General features: G+C 36.7%; 4 protein-coding genes and 1 non-coding gene across 5 annotated transcripts; 4 read left to right on the top strand and 1 right to left on the bottom strand.

Annotated features, from left to right (window-relative positions):
• Nucleotides 1-1,232: 1,232 nt before the first annotated feature.
• On the bottom strand, nt 1,233-3,217 carry LOC140035020 (probable xyloglucan endotransglucosylase/hydrolase protein 8). Its single transcript, XM_072074264.1, has 4 exons — nt 2,921-3,217; nt 2,659-2,759; nt 2,334-2,545; nt 1,233-1,802 (listed from the first exon to the last, which is right to left on the bottom strand). The coding sequence occupies exons 1-4, from the start codon at nt 3,120-3,122 to the stop codon at nt 1,400-1,402; spliced, it is 918 nt and encodes a 305-aa protein (XP_071930365.1). The 5' UTR covers nt 3,123-3,217; the 3' UTR covers nt 1,233-1,399.
• Nucleotides 3,218-6,404: 3,187 nt separating this feature from the next.
• TRNAL-UAG (transfer RNA leucine (anticodon UAG)) lies at nt 6,405-6,484 on the top strand. Its single transcript has one exon. It is a non-coding gene; the product is annotated as a tRNA-Leu (tRNA).
• Nucleotides 6,485-9,365: 2,881 nt separating this feature from the next.
• LOC113725843 (thiamine thiazole synthase 2, chloroplastic) lies at nt 9,366-11,202 on the top strand. Its single transcript, XM_027249239.2, has 2 exons — nt 9,366-10,336; nt 10,750-11,202. Exons 1-2 carry the CDS (start codon nt 9,443-9,445, stop codon nt 10,915-10,917), a joined length of 1,062 nt encoding a protein of 353 aa, XP_027105040.1. The 5' UTR covers nt 9,366-9,442; the 3' UTR covers nt 10,918-11,202.
• Nucleotides 11,203-11,820: 618 nt separating this feature from the next.
• Nucleotides 11,821-13,311, top strand: LOC113723863 (pentatricopeptide repeat-containing protein At4g21170-like). Its single transcript, XM_027246829.1, has one exon. It carries the CDS (start codon nt 11,821-11,823, stop codon nt 13,309-13,311), a length of 1,491 nt encoding a protein of 496 aa, XP_027102630.1.
• A 687-nt stretch (nt 13,312-13,998) lies between these two features.
• On the top strand, nt 13,999-15,406 carry LOC113725842 (probable dolichyl-diphosphooligosaccharide--protein glycosyltransferase subunit 3B). The gene has a single exon (XM_027249238.2). It carries the CDS (start codon nt 14,112-14,114, stop codon nt 15,141-15,143), a length of 1,032 nt encoding a protein of 343 aa, XP_027105039.2. The 5' UTR covers nt 13,999-14,111; the 3' UTR covers nt 15,144-15,406.
• The last annotated feature ends 3,572 nt before the right edge of the window (nt 15,407-18,978 follow it).

Here is an 18,978-nt window from a genome sequence, read left to right as displayed (position 1 = left end):
TTCAAAAAATGAGAGAGTTTTCTGCAATTATGACTAGGGTGGTCACGGGTCGAATATCCGCTCCGTCCACACCATTTGGGTGATCTGACCTGCATCTTGCAGGTCAATCATTTTTTGATCCTTATCCGTCCCACATATCAGTGGATACCCATTAAGATAGGGTTAGGTCAATGGACATATCAGTGGATACCCATTAAGATAGGGTTAGGTCAATGGGTACTCGTCGTCACCTCATTTATTATTTAAATTTTTTAAAAAAATAATTTATACTAATTTAATATTATATTTTACACATTTATCTAAGATTTAATAAAGATTTATTTCTAAAAAAAAAAAGTCTCCCACCAGAAAACAAGCGTGCGAAAAGAATACAAGATAAAAAGAATTCAAAATCAATAAAAGTTTGAAATAAATAACTCATTTTTTTAAATATATGTTTCACATTAATTAAACTCTTTTCTATAAAACATAAGATCATAATCTCTACAAATAAACCTTGTAAATAAACTATAGTCTCTCATATTTGTAATGCAAGTTATTCAATGAAGATACTTATTTAGCTCTAAATTATTATTTTATAGTATGTACATAAAAATAAAAAAACAAAAAATATATATATATGCCGAATTGGTCGGGTACTCCTGAGTTTTTAATTATGTGATCCTAATCCGCCTCGCATCTTAGCAGGTACGCTACCCTCTTTTGATCCGATCAAATAATACAAATCGGGTATCCTAATTTTCATATCGCATCGCATCAGATATGACGGATTTTGGAATAGCGGATAATTTTGTTCACCCCTAATTATGACAAGCTCGACGGCAAATCTACAATTCCTATGCAGAAGTCATGAATTGTAAATGAAATTCAATTGAATTTGCTCAACTTGGGCTTTTAGTAAGGAAATATGAATTCTATTTTGAACTTGTATTTTGCTTGAGAATGAAAACTATGGTCATGCGATCACTGTTCATGTTAAGTGCAAATTTCACAAAGCTGAGAAAGCCAAACAATGCAGAGATGGGGACACTTTGGGCGGAGTCGTGGATGCAGTAGAGCCACGTACTAAACACAAAGGGCTTGGAAATTTGGTTATGACGAAGCTATATCATATCCAGATTCAAAAGATGTGGCTAGCTTATCAAAGAATGCTTCAGTACATGTATGTTTCATTGATGGACCCTAGCAAATAAATGTTCCCAAAAAACAAATAAGAAAAATCGAAGTGTCTTTTTAAAAAGTGTAGAATATTTAATCAATGAAATAATTCCAATAATTGCAGTACAGAAGCGCCAAAGCACATAATACAGCATATATACTCAGAAAGAAAACTATCTATCTATATATGAACTTTCAATGTTCTTTTTCGAAAAAATATACCAATATCTGATTCATCAGATCAGGCCCAGGGACTTATCCAGCACTCCTCAGGTACTTTAGGGAATCTTTCGGTGTCCTTGCAATAGTCATAAATAACAAGATTTCTCTGAACCCAAGCATAGTCCAACTTTTCGCTGTCTGAGAGATGCCAAGCAGGATACTGATCCCACCAGTGTGCTGTGGTGGTGGAGACACAGGCTGGGTAAGGGTCTTCCCATTTGCAGGCATCGACACTGAAGTCTTTATAAGATGATACAAATGGTGCAAGCGTCCAGTTTGTCTTCTCCAGACCACCTCTGGTTGCCCAGTCATCAGCATTCCATATGCTTGAAATCAAGTTCATTGGCTTGTCTATGGGGAAGAAGTTGTTTGTATAATTTGCATTCCTGTACACCCTTATTGGAACTCTATCAACGTAGAACCTGTTGAAAAAAGTGTGTCATTTCATTTAACAATAACTCTTTGGATCAAATTAGAAAGCAATTAACGCACGCTGACTAAAATGATCATTAGTCTTTGCCTAGAACAGGAAAACTAGAAGAATTATGCTCCTTCCATCTCCCCAGTCATAGTTATGATATATTAATATGCCATTGTGCTTGGTGACTCACATCACATGGCTGGTCTTTCCCTGTTTAATTGCGGTATTTGAAGCCGAAAACGACCAAAACTTGGTCTGGTGACTCTCGTCTCGTCTTGAGAATTATTGGATCCAGATTGTCAATTTGGAAGGGTGGTAAGTTAAGCATTACTTAGCATAAGAAAAATCACAGACGCTAATGATCAACCATGAGATTTCCAAGAACCTAATTCAGTGACATTCTTGGATTGCCTCACCAAACATACTTGCATGAGCTAAACGATTTAAGGACTCCGAAAGAAGAATTGCAAGTCAAGAAGGAAGTCTTAATAATAAATAAATTACTGCAATGGAAAGTGAAATACGAGCTTACACAAGCTGCAGCGGGTTCCATAGAATGGAATAGCTGTGATAGTCCTTGGCGGGGTCAAACCACAAAACGTGCCTCATTTCACGATTACCAGTCCCATTCTTGTAAACGTTGGTCTGTATAAGATAAGGCTGCCCTGTTCTGTTCCCCAGGAACTCAAAGTCTATCTCATCCCTTTCAGGCCCTGCTCCGAGGTGTGTGCAATCCGAACACATCTGAAATTTTCGGGGAACCATTACCATTAATAAATTTGCAGGGTAACGTATTGATTTTTGGTATGGGACAGGACAGCAAATCAGAAAACTCTTACGTTTTAGTTTCAACTTACATAATAAGCTGTAACAACTCCAGCAGAATCACCACTGACCAGTTTGAGCTTCATGCTAAACCATCCAAATCTGTACCTTTCTTTTGTCTGGAATCCGCAGCCTATGCAATATCCACCAACATGTGATATCAGACTATTCAAATTCTTAAACTAAAAGCATTGCAGAGAAAAAATGCTACATACAAAGAAGGAAATGTGATGAAGGGTTTGAGAAGTAGAATAGAAAAGACAGATGAGGGATTATTGGTGCAGTAACGAATACCTGATTCTTTGTCCAAGGAGAGGTACCATGTCTGTCCGTCAGCAGAGGCAGTGAAATGTGTTTCAGGGCAAGTTTTACTGAAATTATCATCAAATGATGATGTTTGTGCCGCTGTTTCTTGAATTGATGAACAAGAAAGAACAAATAATACAGCTGCAATGAGGAAACGATTGGCCATTGAAGAAGCCCTTCTTCTCTCCATCTTCTCTCGACGGAGGACCTAATATTTGGTGCTTGAGGAATGAGGCCTCTCAGTCTCGGCTGTATCTCTGAAAGTAACCCGAGTATTAAATGACATGTGTGATGTTTCACAAGTTGCACTGATGCTGGAAAGGGGTACGAGTGGAAATCACCGCTTTGATTAATTAAATTATCGTCCCAATTTTACGATCAGTTTAAACCAACCTCGCATGCCACCCTTAGCCCATAACATTTGTGTTTCGCTGCGAATATGCTGCTTCATGTTTTAATAGCGTATTTTCTCCAATTATGAGTCCACCTATATAAAAAATAAAAAATAAAAAAAAACTGTACGAGTATAACGATATTTCACAAATATAAAAATTGAAGTGAATTATTTTTTAATTTTATTTCTATCGTTTAAATCAAATATCTTTATTTTTAAATAATAAACATAAATATAAAAATTGAAGTAAATTATTCTTTACTAATTTGTTTCTGTCGCTTGAGCCGAATTTCACTCAGTAGAGGTGAAGAGGACCGACAAGCTGCAAAACGATTGAATTTGCCGGATGGAATTGGGGAAGGAAGTCCAGGCTGCCCACAAATGATCTGGATCTAATTACAGATGGAAACTAAGAGGTGGGGTCAACATGTTGGATTCGAAGAAGGCTAGTGCATTTGATTGGTCTTCGTCAAAAAAAAAAAAAAAGAAAGTTCTTGGGGTTTGACAACTGGATTTTAGTGGTCAGGGACATCAAAGACAACCAAGAAACAACTTGTTGATTCCCCACCCCTCTTCTTTTTTAAAAAAAAAAAAATATATATATATATATATATATATATATATATATATATATATATATATATATTGGTTGTGTTGCAGAATTGCAGGATGTTGCAGGAGAGGAGTAAAATAGATCATTCTCTAAAAGTTGAGTTCTCAAAAGAATAATAGAGTCAAGAGTCGACGCCTTCAATTAAGGCTAAGGACGCTGCATTTGCTACTTTGTTCCACTTTTTAACACCTTTGACTTTACTGTCTCTTTCTTTTCCTTTTGACGTGGAATCAAAATATTTGAACCATTTTTTATTGTAATTAAAACTGTTTTAATGCAGCTACAAGTGTTTAAACTACCAAAAATGCTTACTCTCATAACCAGATCTAGCAATTATGTTTAAATCTGCCTTTGACTTCTCAATATTTTGAAACGAAGACTTCTTTTGAATCAACTAAAAAAAGCGTTTCACAAATGAAGCACTTTGCATTAGTTTTTTTCCTTTTTTTTTTTTTTCAGATCCGCGTATTGCTAATTGTGTTTTGAATCAGTATTAGTGAGGCTCATTTTTTGGTGAAAAATTATACTCCCTCCGTCCCACTTTGATAGTCCTGTTTCTTTTTTCACACAGTTTAAGAAAAAGTAGTTAATTTTGTTGGAAAAGTAAATTTAGATTGCTATTTTTCTAAAATACCCTCACATTAAATAGAGTACAATTTTATGGGAACTTGAATTGATGGTAAAAAAAGAATCAATTCTCATTATTAAATAGGGTAGGTTTATAGTAACAACAACTTACATTAAATAATGGTATTTTAGAAAAATTAAAATACAACTACATTCTTCAATTGGAAAGTGGACTACAATTTAAGACAGACGAAAAAGAAAAACAGAACTATCAAAGTGGGACGGGGGGAGTAGTAAACATTTTTAAAAATGTGATGTAAGTGAAACAAATTAACGTGATTGAGGAATGTGTGAAAAAAATTTATTTACAGAAAATGAAATTCTTTTTTTTTTCTTTTGGAAAAACAACAATGCAAGCAACTAACAAATGAGAACGGGCCAACGTAAATACAGTAGATCATTAGACAAATCATTCCGCCAAAAAGCAGTGAAATTGTACTTAAAAAGAAGTGCTTGTAACCAGATTAACCACCTTTCCCCTCCTTCACGTTACCCTAAAAAGGTCTGAAAGCCCTTCTTTTTTTTTTTGTCCGACCGCACCGACGACGAGGTTTAAAATAAGTAAAAAACATATGCAGTCCCACTCCCACGTGAAAGTTGAAACGTCACGAGCGATCCAGCTTCGCTATCAGCGGGTTTGCAAAATCTCAACCGTCGGATTGATAAGTCGAAATGCCGGGGAATGCAAGAAAACCATAGTGGTCCCGCATCTGAATGAATAATTGGGGAGTATTTTTAATTAGAAACCGAGTCGTCTATGTGAGGAAATGTATAATTGCTTTGGATCGATGGATCCATTAGCTTTAATCAAACAAAGTGGGGGCATAATCCGTTGATTTGAAAGGTACCTTGATTTTCACGGCATGTTGTTTTATTTTTTTTTTCCTCTTTGGAATTTCATGGTAACAATTTTGTGACCTCGACTCAATACAGTCCTTATTTGGATTACATTTCTCTGAATTTTTTTTTAATAAAAAAAAATTACTGTAACGATCTGATAAATATGAGATAAAAGAATAATTAAAAAATATGTTCACAGAAGCTATTTTTTGTTTTATACTTGTTTAATCGTCAATATTTTTTCTGGTGTCAGTCTAGGTACAAGTTCAAACATGGTTAGGATGTGTTTGATTCAACTGAATTAAAACCAAATTGAAATGACATGTAATTCTGCAACCCTTTCGGTGGATTTTCTTCTTCTGTTGATGCGAAGTGAGCATTGTACAATACGTTTATGCTACCAACAGAATATATTAATTGTTTATAAAGAAATAAGGAGTGCAAATTGTTCATTCCCCTCGTTGTCACTGACTGGTAAGAAGTGTTTTTTCTTAAAGGGTTTGAATATCAACCATTCTACGTGCTGGCTCTGATAAGTTGGGAAGTATTGTAAATGGTGTTTAAGCAATTAAATTCCTACGTTTTTTCTTTAAAAGCAAAAGGGAGAAAAAAAAAAAAGAAGAAATGCAACTACAAAAAAGTGCCATAGCAATATAATCAAATTTCATCACGAGAGCAATGTAACCAGGTTCATGATCATAGTTTGTGGTTATAATATACAATTCAAAAGTAGGTACAAGCTGAAAGTTACATAGAAATACATACATACTTCCAAAATAAAGTCACAAAGTATGCCATCTAACACAAACAAAGCGACAACTAAAACACGTCAAAAGTTTTTTTTTTTTTTTGAGGAATTATGTTTTATGACCTCTTGAAAGAAGAAGAAGAGTCCTGGAAAGCAGAATGGTAATGAGAGAGTCAGTCGATTTGTGTGATTTATCAACCTTTTTACAGCTTTAGCTATGTCATTCGACGTTTTACTCTTGCACGCCACTGACAGTTTGGCCGAGTGGTCTAAGGCGCCAGATTTAGGCTCTGGTCCGGAAGGGCGTGGGTTCAAATCCCACAGCTGTCAATCCTTGCTCAACCTATGTTTTGCTATTTCAACATACCGTAAGAGTGTTCTTGAAATCAGACTAACTGTTAAATTGCGTAAAACTTCTTTTGTTAGGGCTTCAAAAATACCAAAATCTTGCGAGTGGGGGGAGAACATGAGCCTGCCTCTATAATAAAAGTCCACCAGCCAAATAGAAACACAATTTTTTTTTTTTTTGATAAAAACTAACTCCATTTGGATTAGCTATTTTTGAAGGATGATTTTGAAATATTTTACTGCAATAGTGTATATAAAAAACTTTTACTATAGATGTTTTTTGTGATGTTTTTGGTGGGGTTTTTTATATGTTGCATTTTTGTCATTAATTCTATGATTATTTTCCTCTTTTATTATACCAAATATTGTATTAATTGATAGATTCTACTTATATTTGGTATTTGGTACTAATTGTAGGAAGGTGGAGCAAAAAGAGATAAAAGATGTGATTTTTCAAGAGTTTCTCAATTCAAAATGAAGTCTTGACATTACTAGTTGACTTGAGATCTCGCTGGACAAAATGTAGCTCGAGATTAGTTTGTTACTTAATCACACTTAACCTAAACAACTTCTTTCTTCATCAAGTTTGCGAATCAACTTGGCAAGTATATAGTGTAAAAAGTCATAATCTATATACAAGTGATGGCAATTGAGATTCACTCGAGTTTTTTGAGTTGATAAAAACTCATTATATTTCGTGATCAAGCCAAGTTCTATGGCATCTCCTTTAAGTGCTCTAATCAAGAGCCTATGAATTCCTCAAATCAAGTTGTTCAAGATTGTAATTTATATTCTAGACAATTATCATGATAAATGGAGATTAATCACAAGAATTCACTTCCCATGTATGGATTGGTGCATCTAAACATGTTTTAGTATGATTCTAAACTAATTTTGAATGTTGTAGTGTTTGGTTTATTTAGACTTGTCAAAAAAAATTTTAAGCACACTTTGGAATACAGATAGAAATACTAATTAAAAGAATAACTAAATATGAACACTTTAATGTTTGGTCTGTTTAGACTTGACCTCCCTACTTGTAAATTTTAGTTTAGTGAAGCAAAACTATTTTTTTTTTTCACTTAGGGATATTCCAAACTTTCACCCAAACTAATCTCCTAAAGTATTGTAGACTCTTGCCCCAAGAACACACAGTGAGGTATCACACGGGGATTAATCAGAGGACCTGTTGGTAACCACTAGATCACGAAACCAGTCGGACTACTCGCGGAACAAAACAAAAACCATTTAAACCGGAAAAAAATAGAGAGAAAGAGAGAGAACTGCTTGTGAGTCGCACTTTTGGTTCTCTATATATGCTGGATGCTAAAAAATTATCTTACCTCTATATCACATTAAAATGTAATATTTAGTTGATTAAAAAAAAGAAATATTTAGTATTATTCACGTAATTTAGTATGGCCTGAAACTTTGCTGAGTATGGTGTGGACCCTGATAAAGTACCATCCGACAGAACAGTCCACTATTGTTTACTTCATTCTGCATTGGAAACATAACACAATGGAATACATTTCCCTTCCCTTAGCTTATGGTTACATTTCCCTTCCCGAGTCGAGTCGAACCTCGACTAAATTTTACCAAATTCGAGCTCGAAAAAAAATAAAAAATAAAAATTTTATTTTTAAAAAAATATATAAAATAATATTTTTTTGAATAAATAATAAAATATTAAGGATATATACATAATTTTACTATAAAAATAAAAAATAAAAAATATATATATATAATATACGTAATTTTATTATTAAATAAAAATATATATATATACTCAAGCTCGCGAGCCTAACGAGCTTAATATTCTTAACTCGAGTTCGAGCTTGAGTTTGACTCGAGTCGGCTCGAGCTCGACTCGAACTTGACTCGAGCCGCTCGTGAGCGGCTCGATTCGTTTGCAGCCTTACATAGGAGTAAAAAGTGTGGTAGTTAGAAAGAGTAGAAACAAATGTCGAAGGCCTTTGGGCTTGAATATGAGAAAGAGTAGAAACAAAGTCTTAAACGACCGTAGGACATCTATATAGCAAACTCTCAATACATGGGTCTCAGAAATAGGAGTTGGACAATCAAAAATTAAGCCTGATTGTTAGACAATTCCAGTTGCAATATATTTTTGCCTAAATTCATTGTACTAGGGTCAAAGAGATATAAATATGCCCGTTTCAATGGTTGCAAAAATTAATATTGATGTATGGAATTTGTAACCTAAAACATCAATAAATAAGTTTTGAGAGAGAAGTAAAGATTCAGCAGCCATAACTTTGGCTCAGGAAGCTTCAAGTGGACTACAAAATGCTCTTTGATGCTTGTCAAAACTCATATTGATTTTGAGCTTCTTAATTAAGGTAAGAGGGCAATGTTTTTTTTAATGTAGAAGTTATCCCATTGCTGTAAATTTCTAAATATTGCTTCTTTTTTCATAAACAGAAAGAACACACGTTCAATTAAATTAGAACGCTTGAAAAATCATCACGAAAATATTTATTGCTTCTTGATCATGCTAAATAATGGCCCTGCAGCTGCAAGTGAATATAATAAATTTGTTGGACTAAATAATGGCCCACATTTTTTCTTCAAGTACCACATTTCCTTTCTCACATTGGAGCAAGAGGCCTGCTGGAAAAGGGAATCAACAGTGACAGGTGACTTGTCGCAGTAAATATCTGTTGGTGATAATGTGATATTCCCCACGATCTCGATCGCACCAAACCGTTCTGAATCGTTCAATTTCTATCTTCTCTTCTTCAACCCTACACGTTCACTGCTTTGCCCCCACATCTCGAGATCTTTCTCTTAGATATTTTGGACAACCTTTTTTCCTCCCTATAAATCTTGTTACACTATCCTCTCTGCTCTTCACCCCAAGTTCTTGACCCTTCGCCCAAGACCCTCTTGCAAAGAATTCCGTCCACTAATTTAATTTCAATGGCAACCATGGCTACAACTCTTACCTCTTCTCCTAAGCCATCATTCTTAGAGACCAAGTCCTCTTTCCATGGCTCCCCTATCCTTTCTCGTGTTCAGCCAGTCAAGTCTAGCCCGCAAAACTTCTCGGTTACAATGTCTGCATCCACTCCACAGTACAACTTTGATGCCTTCAAGTTTCAACCAATTCAAGAATCCATTGTTTCGCGAGAAATGACTAGGAGATACATGACGGACATGATCACCTATGCGGATACTGATGTTGTGGTGGTTGGCGCTGGCTCTGCGGGGCTCTCTTGCGCCTATGAGATCAGCAAGAACCCCAACATCCGTGTCGCGATTATTGAACAATCTGTTAGCCCTGGCGGCGGTGCATGGCTTGGTGGGCAGTTGTTTTCCGCCATGGTTGTGAGGAAACCGGCTCACAAGTTCTTGGATGAGCTTGAGGTCGAATATGATGAGCAAGATAACTATGTGGTTATCAAGCACGCGGCTTTGTTCACCTCCACTATCATGAGCAAGCTCTTGGCTCGGCCTAATGTGAAGTTGTTCAATGCTGTTGCTGCTGAGGATTTGATTGTGAAGGGTGGAAGAGTGGCTGGAGTTGTGACCAACTGGGCTTTGGTTTCGATGAACCATGACACACAATCTTGCATGGATCCTAATGTCATGGAGGCTAAAGTGGTGGTCAGCTCTTGTGGTCATGACGGACCTTTTGGAGCCACTGGGGTTAAGAGGCTCAAGAGCATTGGAATGATTGACAGTGTTCCGGGGATGAAGGCTCTTGACATGAATACTGCAGAGGATGCCATTGTCAGGCTTACTAGGGAGATCGTTCCGGGGATGATTGTCACTGGCATGGAAGTTGCAGAGATTGACGGAGCCCCAAGAATGGTAATGCCTTTTACCTAAATTATGACTACCTTTTATATCTGTTCTTAATTTGACATATAATTATATTTATTGGATGAATGGCCTAGCAATTTTATGCTCCAAATTCAACTTGTCAGCTAGGTTACAAAAGACCACATCTAATCAAATTTTGCCATATCATCTGATAAGTTGTAGCTTTGTCCACCTCAGTTCTCCCTCAACATAGTTCCAGGTTAGGTGGAGAAATGGATACTGTTAAACAATCTGAATAGGTATCGTTGAAGTAAAATTACCACTGTTCCAATAGGTTAAGATCATTTGCCTTTTGTTATCTTGGACAATTGGGTTCTTTCATATCTAATGTAGCTGCGTATTTGTTGATGACAAGTTGAAAATGGTGCTAAAATTGGTGAGAATGGCTTGTAATGTTGCAGGGTCCAACATTTGGGGCAATGATGATATCTGGGCAAAAGGCGGCACATTTGGCATTGAGGGCATTGGGACAGCCAAATGCTCTAGATGGAACTCTAAGCGAAGTCAATACTGCTCAACCAGACCTAATCCTTGCAGCTGCAGAGACTGAAGAGGTTGTTGATGCTTAATTCCCATGAACAACATTTAGGTAATTGCGCAGGGAAATCAATCACCGAAAAGGACAACCAAATCCATGATCCTTTTTGTTAGGGGAAATAGGATGATTAATGTTAGACGCGACAGTGGAATGTGTACTGCTTTAGCTGCTAGTACCATGAAATTGCCTTTGCCACATCTATTCTCATTATTGGGCATAGCATCTAGTATGATGTGAACCGGAGAATAATGCTGTATGTACAATGGAGAGGATGTTGAGGATTGAATAAAACATATGTGGCAAAGATTTGTGTGCATTTATTAGCAAGTTTACGCTTCAACAACTCAGTAATCTAATGTTCCAGATCAGAACAAGAATGTACAATGGAAAAAGTCCAAATAAATCTCATTTGCTCGAGTGTTCTGTTCAACTCCGAAGGAATTGCAGATGCTAAATTCACTTATTTCATCCTAAATTTAGGGTGTGTACTAAGGTTGCCTGCTGCTTACAATACTATGTGAACAGTTTTTTATTGGCAATCAATCTAAGACAAAACTGAGCCGTGATCAAATATTTTAAGTCCCACATTTGGGTATACCAAACCTCGCTGTCGATTCTCAAAGGCGCTCGTTTAACTTCGTTTCCTCGACGTATATATAATTCCCTTGAAACCTCAGCTCGCTGAACCAAAATCCAAATGCCTCTCCCCAAAGAATATAAAATCTTGATCAGAAACCTCTCAAGTTCAGCATCAGAAAGCTCAAATTGGAGAACACGAGTCCAAGAAAGCCAACTGACCACCCAGGTCTCGTCTATCCTCTTGCAAAGACAGACAAAATACTGGGCACCACTTCTTAAGTCCACCCTCAAACTCACCAAATTACACCCTTCTCTCTTCCTACGAGTCCTCGAAAACACTAAAAGTTCCCCTCAGATGTCCCTCACCTTCTTCAACTGGGCCAAGAAGAATCTTGATTTCCAACCTGACCTCAAAAGCCAGTGCAAGCTGACCCATTTGCTAGTCGGGTATGGACAAGCCGAGCTTGCAAAACCCATCTTGGATTCTATAATCCTAGACTACCCATTAGGCCGAATCGTGAGTTGTTTTCATAAAGTTGCTAACTTTGAGACGTGTTCCCCTGTTTTATGCTCTGTTCTCGAGGGTTATTGCCGTAGGGGATTATTTTTGGAAGCTTTAGAAGTTTATTGGAAAGCTAAAAAATTGGGGACCGGTACGGTTTCAGTTTATAGTTGTAATGCATTGCTAAGTTTGCTGCAAGATAAGAATGAGGTCAGACTGGCTTGGTGTTTTTATGGTTCAATGATTCGAAATGGGGTCTCAGAAAATCAGTTTACCTGGTCTGTTGTTGCCAGGATTCTTTGTAAAGACGGCAAATTTGAGAGAATTTGCAGGATTTTGGATATGGGAATATGTAATCCTTCGGTTTACAGCTTGATAATTCAGAATTACAGTGAGAGAGGGAAGTTTGATGCTACATTTGATTATGTAGCTCAAATGCATGATAAAAAGCTCGATCCAAGCTTTAGTATTTATAGCTCGATTCTTGATGCTGCTTGTAAATATCAAGATGAGAAAGTGATTAACGTGGTAATGGCAGTTATGAAAGACAAGGGGTATCTACCAAAAGGTCTTATATTGGAGTACGATTCAATTATCCAAAAGGTTGCTGATTTGGGGAAGACATATGCAGCAGGTTTGCTTTTTGATAGAGCCTGTGCTGAGAAGGTTGAATTGCTCGATGCTACTTATGGATGTATGCTAAGAGCATTGTCCAATGATGGCAGAATGAAGGATGCTAGTAGAATGTATGGTATTGTGCGAGAGAGAAAAATGGTGGTGAAAGATAGTTGTTACTATGCATTTGTTAATGGTCTTTGCACACAGACACCATCAAAAGAAATTCATGACTTGCTAAAAGATGTGATAGGTAAAGGATTTGATCCTTGTGTAGCACAGCTATCCGAACATATTAAGGCTCAGTGCGAACACTGTAGGTGGAAAGAAGCTGAGGAGCTCTTAATTTTGATTCTAGACAAGGGGCTGCTGCCAGATGCTGACTGTTGTTGCTCTTTAGTCAAGTATTATTGCTCTCGCAGGCAGATTGATTCAGCCATTATGTTGCACAATAAAATGAAGATGTTGGGAGGCAATTTTGATATCCCATCATATAACACACTTCTGAATAAGCTCTTCAAAGAAAGTAGGGTGGAAGAAGCCCTTGAGGTATTTGATTACATGACAATGCATAAAATATTCAGCACTGAAAGTTTTGCAATCATGATCAGAGAGCTTTGTTATCTGAAAGAATTCAGGAAAGCCATGAAATTGCATGATGAAATGTTGAGATTGGGTCTTAAGCCTAATGGAAGAACATATAAACGCCTGATCTCTGGCTTTGGATGAATGCTTGCTGTTACTGAGCCACCTTTGTGGATATAGCTATATTCCCTGTCTTAATTAGCACTTGGAATTGTAAGCTGCTGGCTGGAGATTAATAGGATTACCATGCTAGCATTTTGGTAGTTCTTCCCGTTTTAATGTTTAGGCATCCCTCCATCTGAGAGATCCAGGCTTTCACACTCAACAGAATTGAGCAGCCTTTAGGTAACTAAAATCGTCTACAAACTCGTGTTGCCGGAGTTGCTCCTGCTGGCTCATGCAGGGAAGTTTCGAAAGGAAAACATGTGTTCCCCATCACAGTATCACTTTGTTGTTATATAGTTTCTCCTCAAATCAGTGGAATTGTACTAGTATTATCTTTTCTGACTCTTTTTTCGAGTGGATACATACGTTACCAAAAAGAAACAAAAGAGTTAGACTAGTTTTTTCGGAGAATCAATTTAACTAAATGAGTGCTTCAAAGTTTTGCATTTTTAGAAACATATAATCAGGTCTGAAATCAAATTACCTGACTCATTAAGGTGGAGAAAGTAAAGTACGATTTTCCATTTAGGTCTTAAAATAAAAAAAAAAATACTACAAGAAAAATCTATCATTTTGGTCTTAAAATAATGGGAAACAAAGAAAAATAAAATTCAATACACCTCATCGTCTCTTTCTCCACCAATCAGCTTCCTCCAAAAATCCAGCCAGTCAGTCAATTGACTCAGTGCGCAAAGGCTCCCTTGTTCTCTTGGGCTCCGGAGGCTCGTTGAAGTTGAAACCCTCTTCCTGATTCCTCCTCCACGATAGCAGGCAGCAAAATGGCCTACACAAAAACCCCAATCTTCGTCGTCCTCTTCCTCATCACCCTCCTCCCGATCTCAACCAATTCTCAAGACCTCACTTCGGATTTGCTCGTCCAGCTCGAATCCCTCCAATCCCAGTCCCCCAATGGCGGCGTTATCCATCTCACTGATTCCCTCCTCAAACGGATCCTATCCATTCCAGCTCCTCGTCCCTTTACTTTCCTCATCTTCTTTGACGCCCAACAACTCCACTCCAAACCCGAACTCTCCCTCCCTTCTCTCAAATCCGAGTTCTCTCTCGTCTCTAAATCCTTTTTAGCCAACAACCCTCCAGCTTCTCACTCAAAACTGTTCTTCTTCGACATTGAATTTCAAGAATCCCAGTCCTCTTTCGCCCTTTTCGGAGTAAATTCTCTGCCTCACATCAAACTTATCCCCGCTGAAGCCACCGATGTCAAGAAAGACTCCTTCCAGATGGATGCGTCAGATTTCTCGAGGCTCGCCGAATCCATGGCTGAATTTGTCGAGGCCAAAACGAGGCTGAGCATTGGGCCGATTGATCGCCCTCCTTTGATTTCTAAGAAGCAATTGATGTTTCTCTTTGTTGTTATTCTGATTTGGGCTCCATTCTTGGTGAAAAAAGTGATTTCTGGGAACACCCTTTTGCACAATAAGAGCGTTTGGATGACCGGAGCGATTTTCGTCTACTTTTTCAGTGTCTCCGGGTCAATGCATAACATAATTAGGAAAATGCCCATGTTTTTGGTTGATAGGAATGATCCTGGGAAGTTGGTTTTCTTTTATCAGGGGTCCGGGATGCAGTTGGGAGCTGAAGGGTTCGCGGTTGGGTTCTTGTACACTGTGGTGGGATTGTTGCTGGCTTTTGTTACTCATGTGCTTGTCTATGTGAGGAATAGGAATGCTCAGAGGTTGGTGATGATTTTTGTGATGTTTGTTTCCTTCTGGGCTGTTCAGAAGGTGGTCTTCTTGGATAATTGGAAGACTGGATATGGTATTCACGCTTACTGGCCAACAAGCTGGAAGTGATTGTGGTGATTGATTTGAGGCTGATTGACGTAGAGGCGCCTTAGCCATTGGCTTTGGGTAAGAGATTTGTACCAGTTTAGATTGTAAGACAGAGCAAGTGATAAGGAAATTTAAGTGACGACATAAATATTTCGACTTTACATTGTCTGTTTTATTTCTACTTAGGATGGATGTATACCTCACCGCTACCTGAGACTGCACTATATGTGCTGGTCGAAATTTTCAACACTGGCAATGTGCAACCTTTTCTCGTACTGATTTCATATTATGCCTTAAACAGTTTATTAAAAATTTTATGTTTGCAATGGCTGGATATTACCGTGCTTCATTCACTACTAGTGAGTTTCCAACAAGCATTTTCCCAGCCGTGTTTAGCTTTAGAATATACATTGTGAACTTGTTGAGTTACTTGTGTCTTAGTCCTTTCTCTTTTGTATTTATAGATGAATGTCTGCTTTCTTGTAATTCTGGGACTAATCTGTCAAATACTTTTGGATGTCCTTGTTGCGTGGTCTATCTTCTGAAATTTACACATTTAGATGATGTTTATAATTTGGTTAAAGAAAAGGGTAAGACTTCCTTTTGGCATCGGTAAAGCGAGAGGGGGTTTATTATGCTACATTTGGCACAAAGAATTGAGTTTTAGAGTCCCCTTGTCCTGTTGTAGAGGCTAATAGATGAAGTGGAACTCATATATCTTCTTTACTTTATTTGAGATGCTTATTGATTCGGCACAGTTGTGGTCATTAGAGTAAAGCATAGAGGTTTCCAGTAATTATAAGTAACCTGCGAACTCTGTTTTCCAAATGTTCCCCACCCCACGCCCCCCCCCCCCCCCCGGGGGCCCGCAGGGAGAAAAAATTCCCCCATCCTCAATTACTATATTACAGGCATAGCAAGGATTTTTTTTGGACAAGTTGTTATAGGATCTTAGAAATGGTAACTGGCAAAGGTAAAAGTGCTGAAAAGTATATAAATATATGAATGCCCCTTTCCAGGTGTGTTTAAATAAAAAACAAGAAACATGAACAAGATGATGGTGGAAAATCTGGATTTAGAGCTGGTATCTCAGTTGATTTGGTTGCTCACTGTGCTTTGAGTTGATCATAATTCATAACCATTTTGGTTTGATTCTGACCAATGAGTCAACTTTTGATAAAGACTCTGTATGTCTTGAGCAAATATTCTTAATTGGCATTGTCAATATATTTGGTGACTCTTAGCTTATCTTCTTTGTAATTTTTTGTTCTTTCTTGATTCCTTTGCTAAATTGAAGGAGGAGCTTCCTGGCACCCTTAAGCTTTTGCTGAATGGAATCATGGATGGCTTATGGATTTCTTCATTTTTTTTCTTTATTAGATGAGGCATCTACTTATAGTGCCCGTAGTTTCCTCACCCTCTCCCACACACACACACAGCCCCCCCCCCCCCCCCCAGCCCCCCTCCCAACCCAAAAAAAAACTCTCTTCTTATTTGTCCATTTTAATTCGCCAGGAATTATGAGATTGAGGAGATAATCTCTGTTGAATTTGTCATGGTAACTCTGCATTTCATCTCAGTTAGAAGATGGTACAAGGATATAAGCTATGCCATTGATAACATGATTTTGTAGCTGCTTGGAGATATACTTTTCCCTGCTGTCCAGTCTTTTGCTAAATTCTTAGATGGACATGTGCCACCATGGACTGTGAGATGAGAGTGTGGGACCTACATATTGGCTTACAGGTCCATGGTGGCACAAGTTCACCTAGGGATTATCTTCCAGTTTTAGATGATCTGTTGCCTTCTGTTCTCATGGACATAAAATAAGTTGTGATAAACTGATTGTGGTTTTGGGCATGACCCTATTAATTTAGGGTTGCTGTTGATTTTGTATCCGCATGAACTATAGCTTATGGATAATGATGTCATCCATTATCTCCATTTCCACACTGAGAGGAATGCAGATAAGTATATCCAGCATGACTCTTGAGTTTGAAATTAGTGAATAGCACGAGGCTTTTACTTGGCAGTCAAAGACGTGCATTCTTTGGTGATAACGTCTTTGGCTTTTCAATGTTCTCTCACCTAGTTAAAGAATGGTTCCGTCTATGGTGGAAAGCTGACCTGCCTATGCATGGTGGGAAGAGCCAAGGAAATTAGGACAACTCAGCACTGTGGGCCTGGGTGAAGAAAGGTTATTAAAAGTAGTGACCGGAACCTGGTAGAAGAAGTTTCACCATGTCCATTGTACTTTTAGGATAAATAACATGTATGCCCCTCAACAACTTATGAACTTTTGTATGCACCCAAAAATTATCATTAATTCTGGAGTAGCTCCCCATGCCTGATTGGCAGGAAACAAGTTGCGGGCATTTGTATGCATTAAAGAATTATCATTAATTGGAGAGTAGCTCCCCATGCCTAATTAGCAGGAAACAATTGATTAATCCTTGTCAGATTTGGAAAAATTGGTCAGATGCAATAATCCTTGGGACTATTGATTAAGCGCATTTAGTCCTATTGATTTAAGGACTATTAATCATAGGACTATTAATCCTAGGACTTTTAATCATATTCAGCTTCGTTTTTGATAATGTGCGTGCAATCAAAAAATATATAATATTTATGATAATATATTTTAAATAAAATTTTTATTATTGAAACAAACTTTAATTGTTAGTTATAATAATAGTTAGAAGTAAAAGTAGCAATGAGTAGTTATAGATAGTTAAAGTAAAATTAATTTTTATAAGGATAAAAAATGTTCATAAAATGTTAACTCCAAATCCCTTCCTCAAACTTTATATATAGTATAGATAACAATGCACCTACATTCACTAAGTATTCTATTATACTAAAATGTATCTACATTTGCACAATCTTCACATTTGCTGTCCCTTCTTCTTTTTTTCCCTTTTTTTAAAAGTAATTTATCCAATTTTTGCCATTCAATTTTTTTAATTCTGTTCATTAGTTCAAAAGGGATTTTTCTTTATTGCATTTACCCTTGGTAAGTTAAAAGCCCATAAATGTATTTATGTGTACTTCAATCTTAAGGATTAACTTTAATTGTTAGTTCGCGTAGATGAGTAATTATATACATAAATAAATAAAAAGAATTAATTTGTATAAAAAATTTATTTTTCACAATAATTTATTGAAGAATTTTGGTTCATAAGGTTATAGTAATTTGGTAATTACAATACTTAGGGTAGTTATATTGGCAAAATGTGATTAAGCAATTAGAGGAAAAATTAAAAGTTTTTCCCTAAGGATAAAATCGAAAGTTTAGAAAATGATTTTAAAAAGTCTATACTAACAGCAATCCCTCTAACTAAGTGTTCATAGATAGTGATTTTTTAATTGGAATCAAAATTGTAGATGAATAATTAGAAACATAATTAACATAGTGGTACAAAAAACCAGAATCGTGACATAATTGACCTGGTAGATTTTAATTTTAATTTAGAAATTAGATAAGTAAACTTATACGTAACATGGTGACTTTCAAATCGATATCAAATTTGTAGATGAGCAATCATAAATATAATTAACATAATACACCAAGAAACTAGAATTGAGATTGTAGATAAAACAACCATAAACATAAATCACATAATACAAAAGTTTCAAAGATTGAACGTTTGAACTATTAAAATAACTAGATGGTTATGAATTTAAATTCTAACTCTGCAACTAGTTATACTGGACATGACAAACTATAAATCACAAAATTGACCAGTAAATTAGTGTCAAAATTTGCAAATTTTTAAATATTAAAATGATGTAATGATAAGGATAATCAAGTCACAGTAAAAATCAAAATTTACACTTTTTTTTTCTCCAACTTCTT

This window comes from Coffea arabica, chromosome 2c (assembly GCF_036785885.1).
Source record: "Coffea arabica cultivar ET-39 chromosome 2c, Coffea Arabica ET-39 HiFi, whole genome shotgun sequence".
Lineage (NCBI taxonomy): Eukaryota > Viridiplantae > Streptophyta > Magnoliopsida > Gentianales > Rubiaceae > Coffea > Coffea arabica.
This window is presented reverse-complemented; position numbering and strand designations above follow the sequence as displayed.

Coding starts and splice junctions, on each gene's coding strand:
- LOC140035020 (XM_072074264.1), bottom strand. CDS start 3,122: ATGGAGAGAAGAAGGGCTTCTTCAATGGCCAATCGTTTCCTCATTGCA. Junction 2,760..2,920: donor CTCCTTGGACAAAGAATCAG/GTATTCGTTACT, acceptor GATATTGCATAG/GCTGCGGATTCCAGACAAAA. Junction 2,546..2,658: donor GAGTTGTTACAGCTTATTAT/GTAAGTTGAAAC, acceptor CGAAAATTTCAG/ATGTGTTCGGATTGCACACA.
- LOC113725843 (XM_027249239.2), top strand. CDS start 9,443: ATGGCAACCATGGCTACAACTCTTACCTCTTCTCCTAAGCCATCATTC. Junction 10,337..10,749: donor TTGACGGAGCCCCAAGAATG/GTAATGCCTTTT, acceptor GTAATGTTGCAG/GGTCCAACATTTGGGGCAAT.
- LOC113723863 (XM_027246829.1), top strand. CDS start 11,821: ATGTCCCTCACCTTCTTCAACTGGGCCAAGAAGAATCTTGATTTCCAA.
- LOC113725842 (XM_027249238.2), top strand. CDS start 14,112: ATGGCCTACACAAAAACCCCAATCTTCGTCGTCCTCTTCCTCATCACC.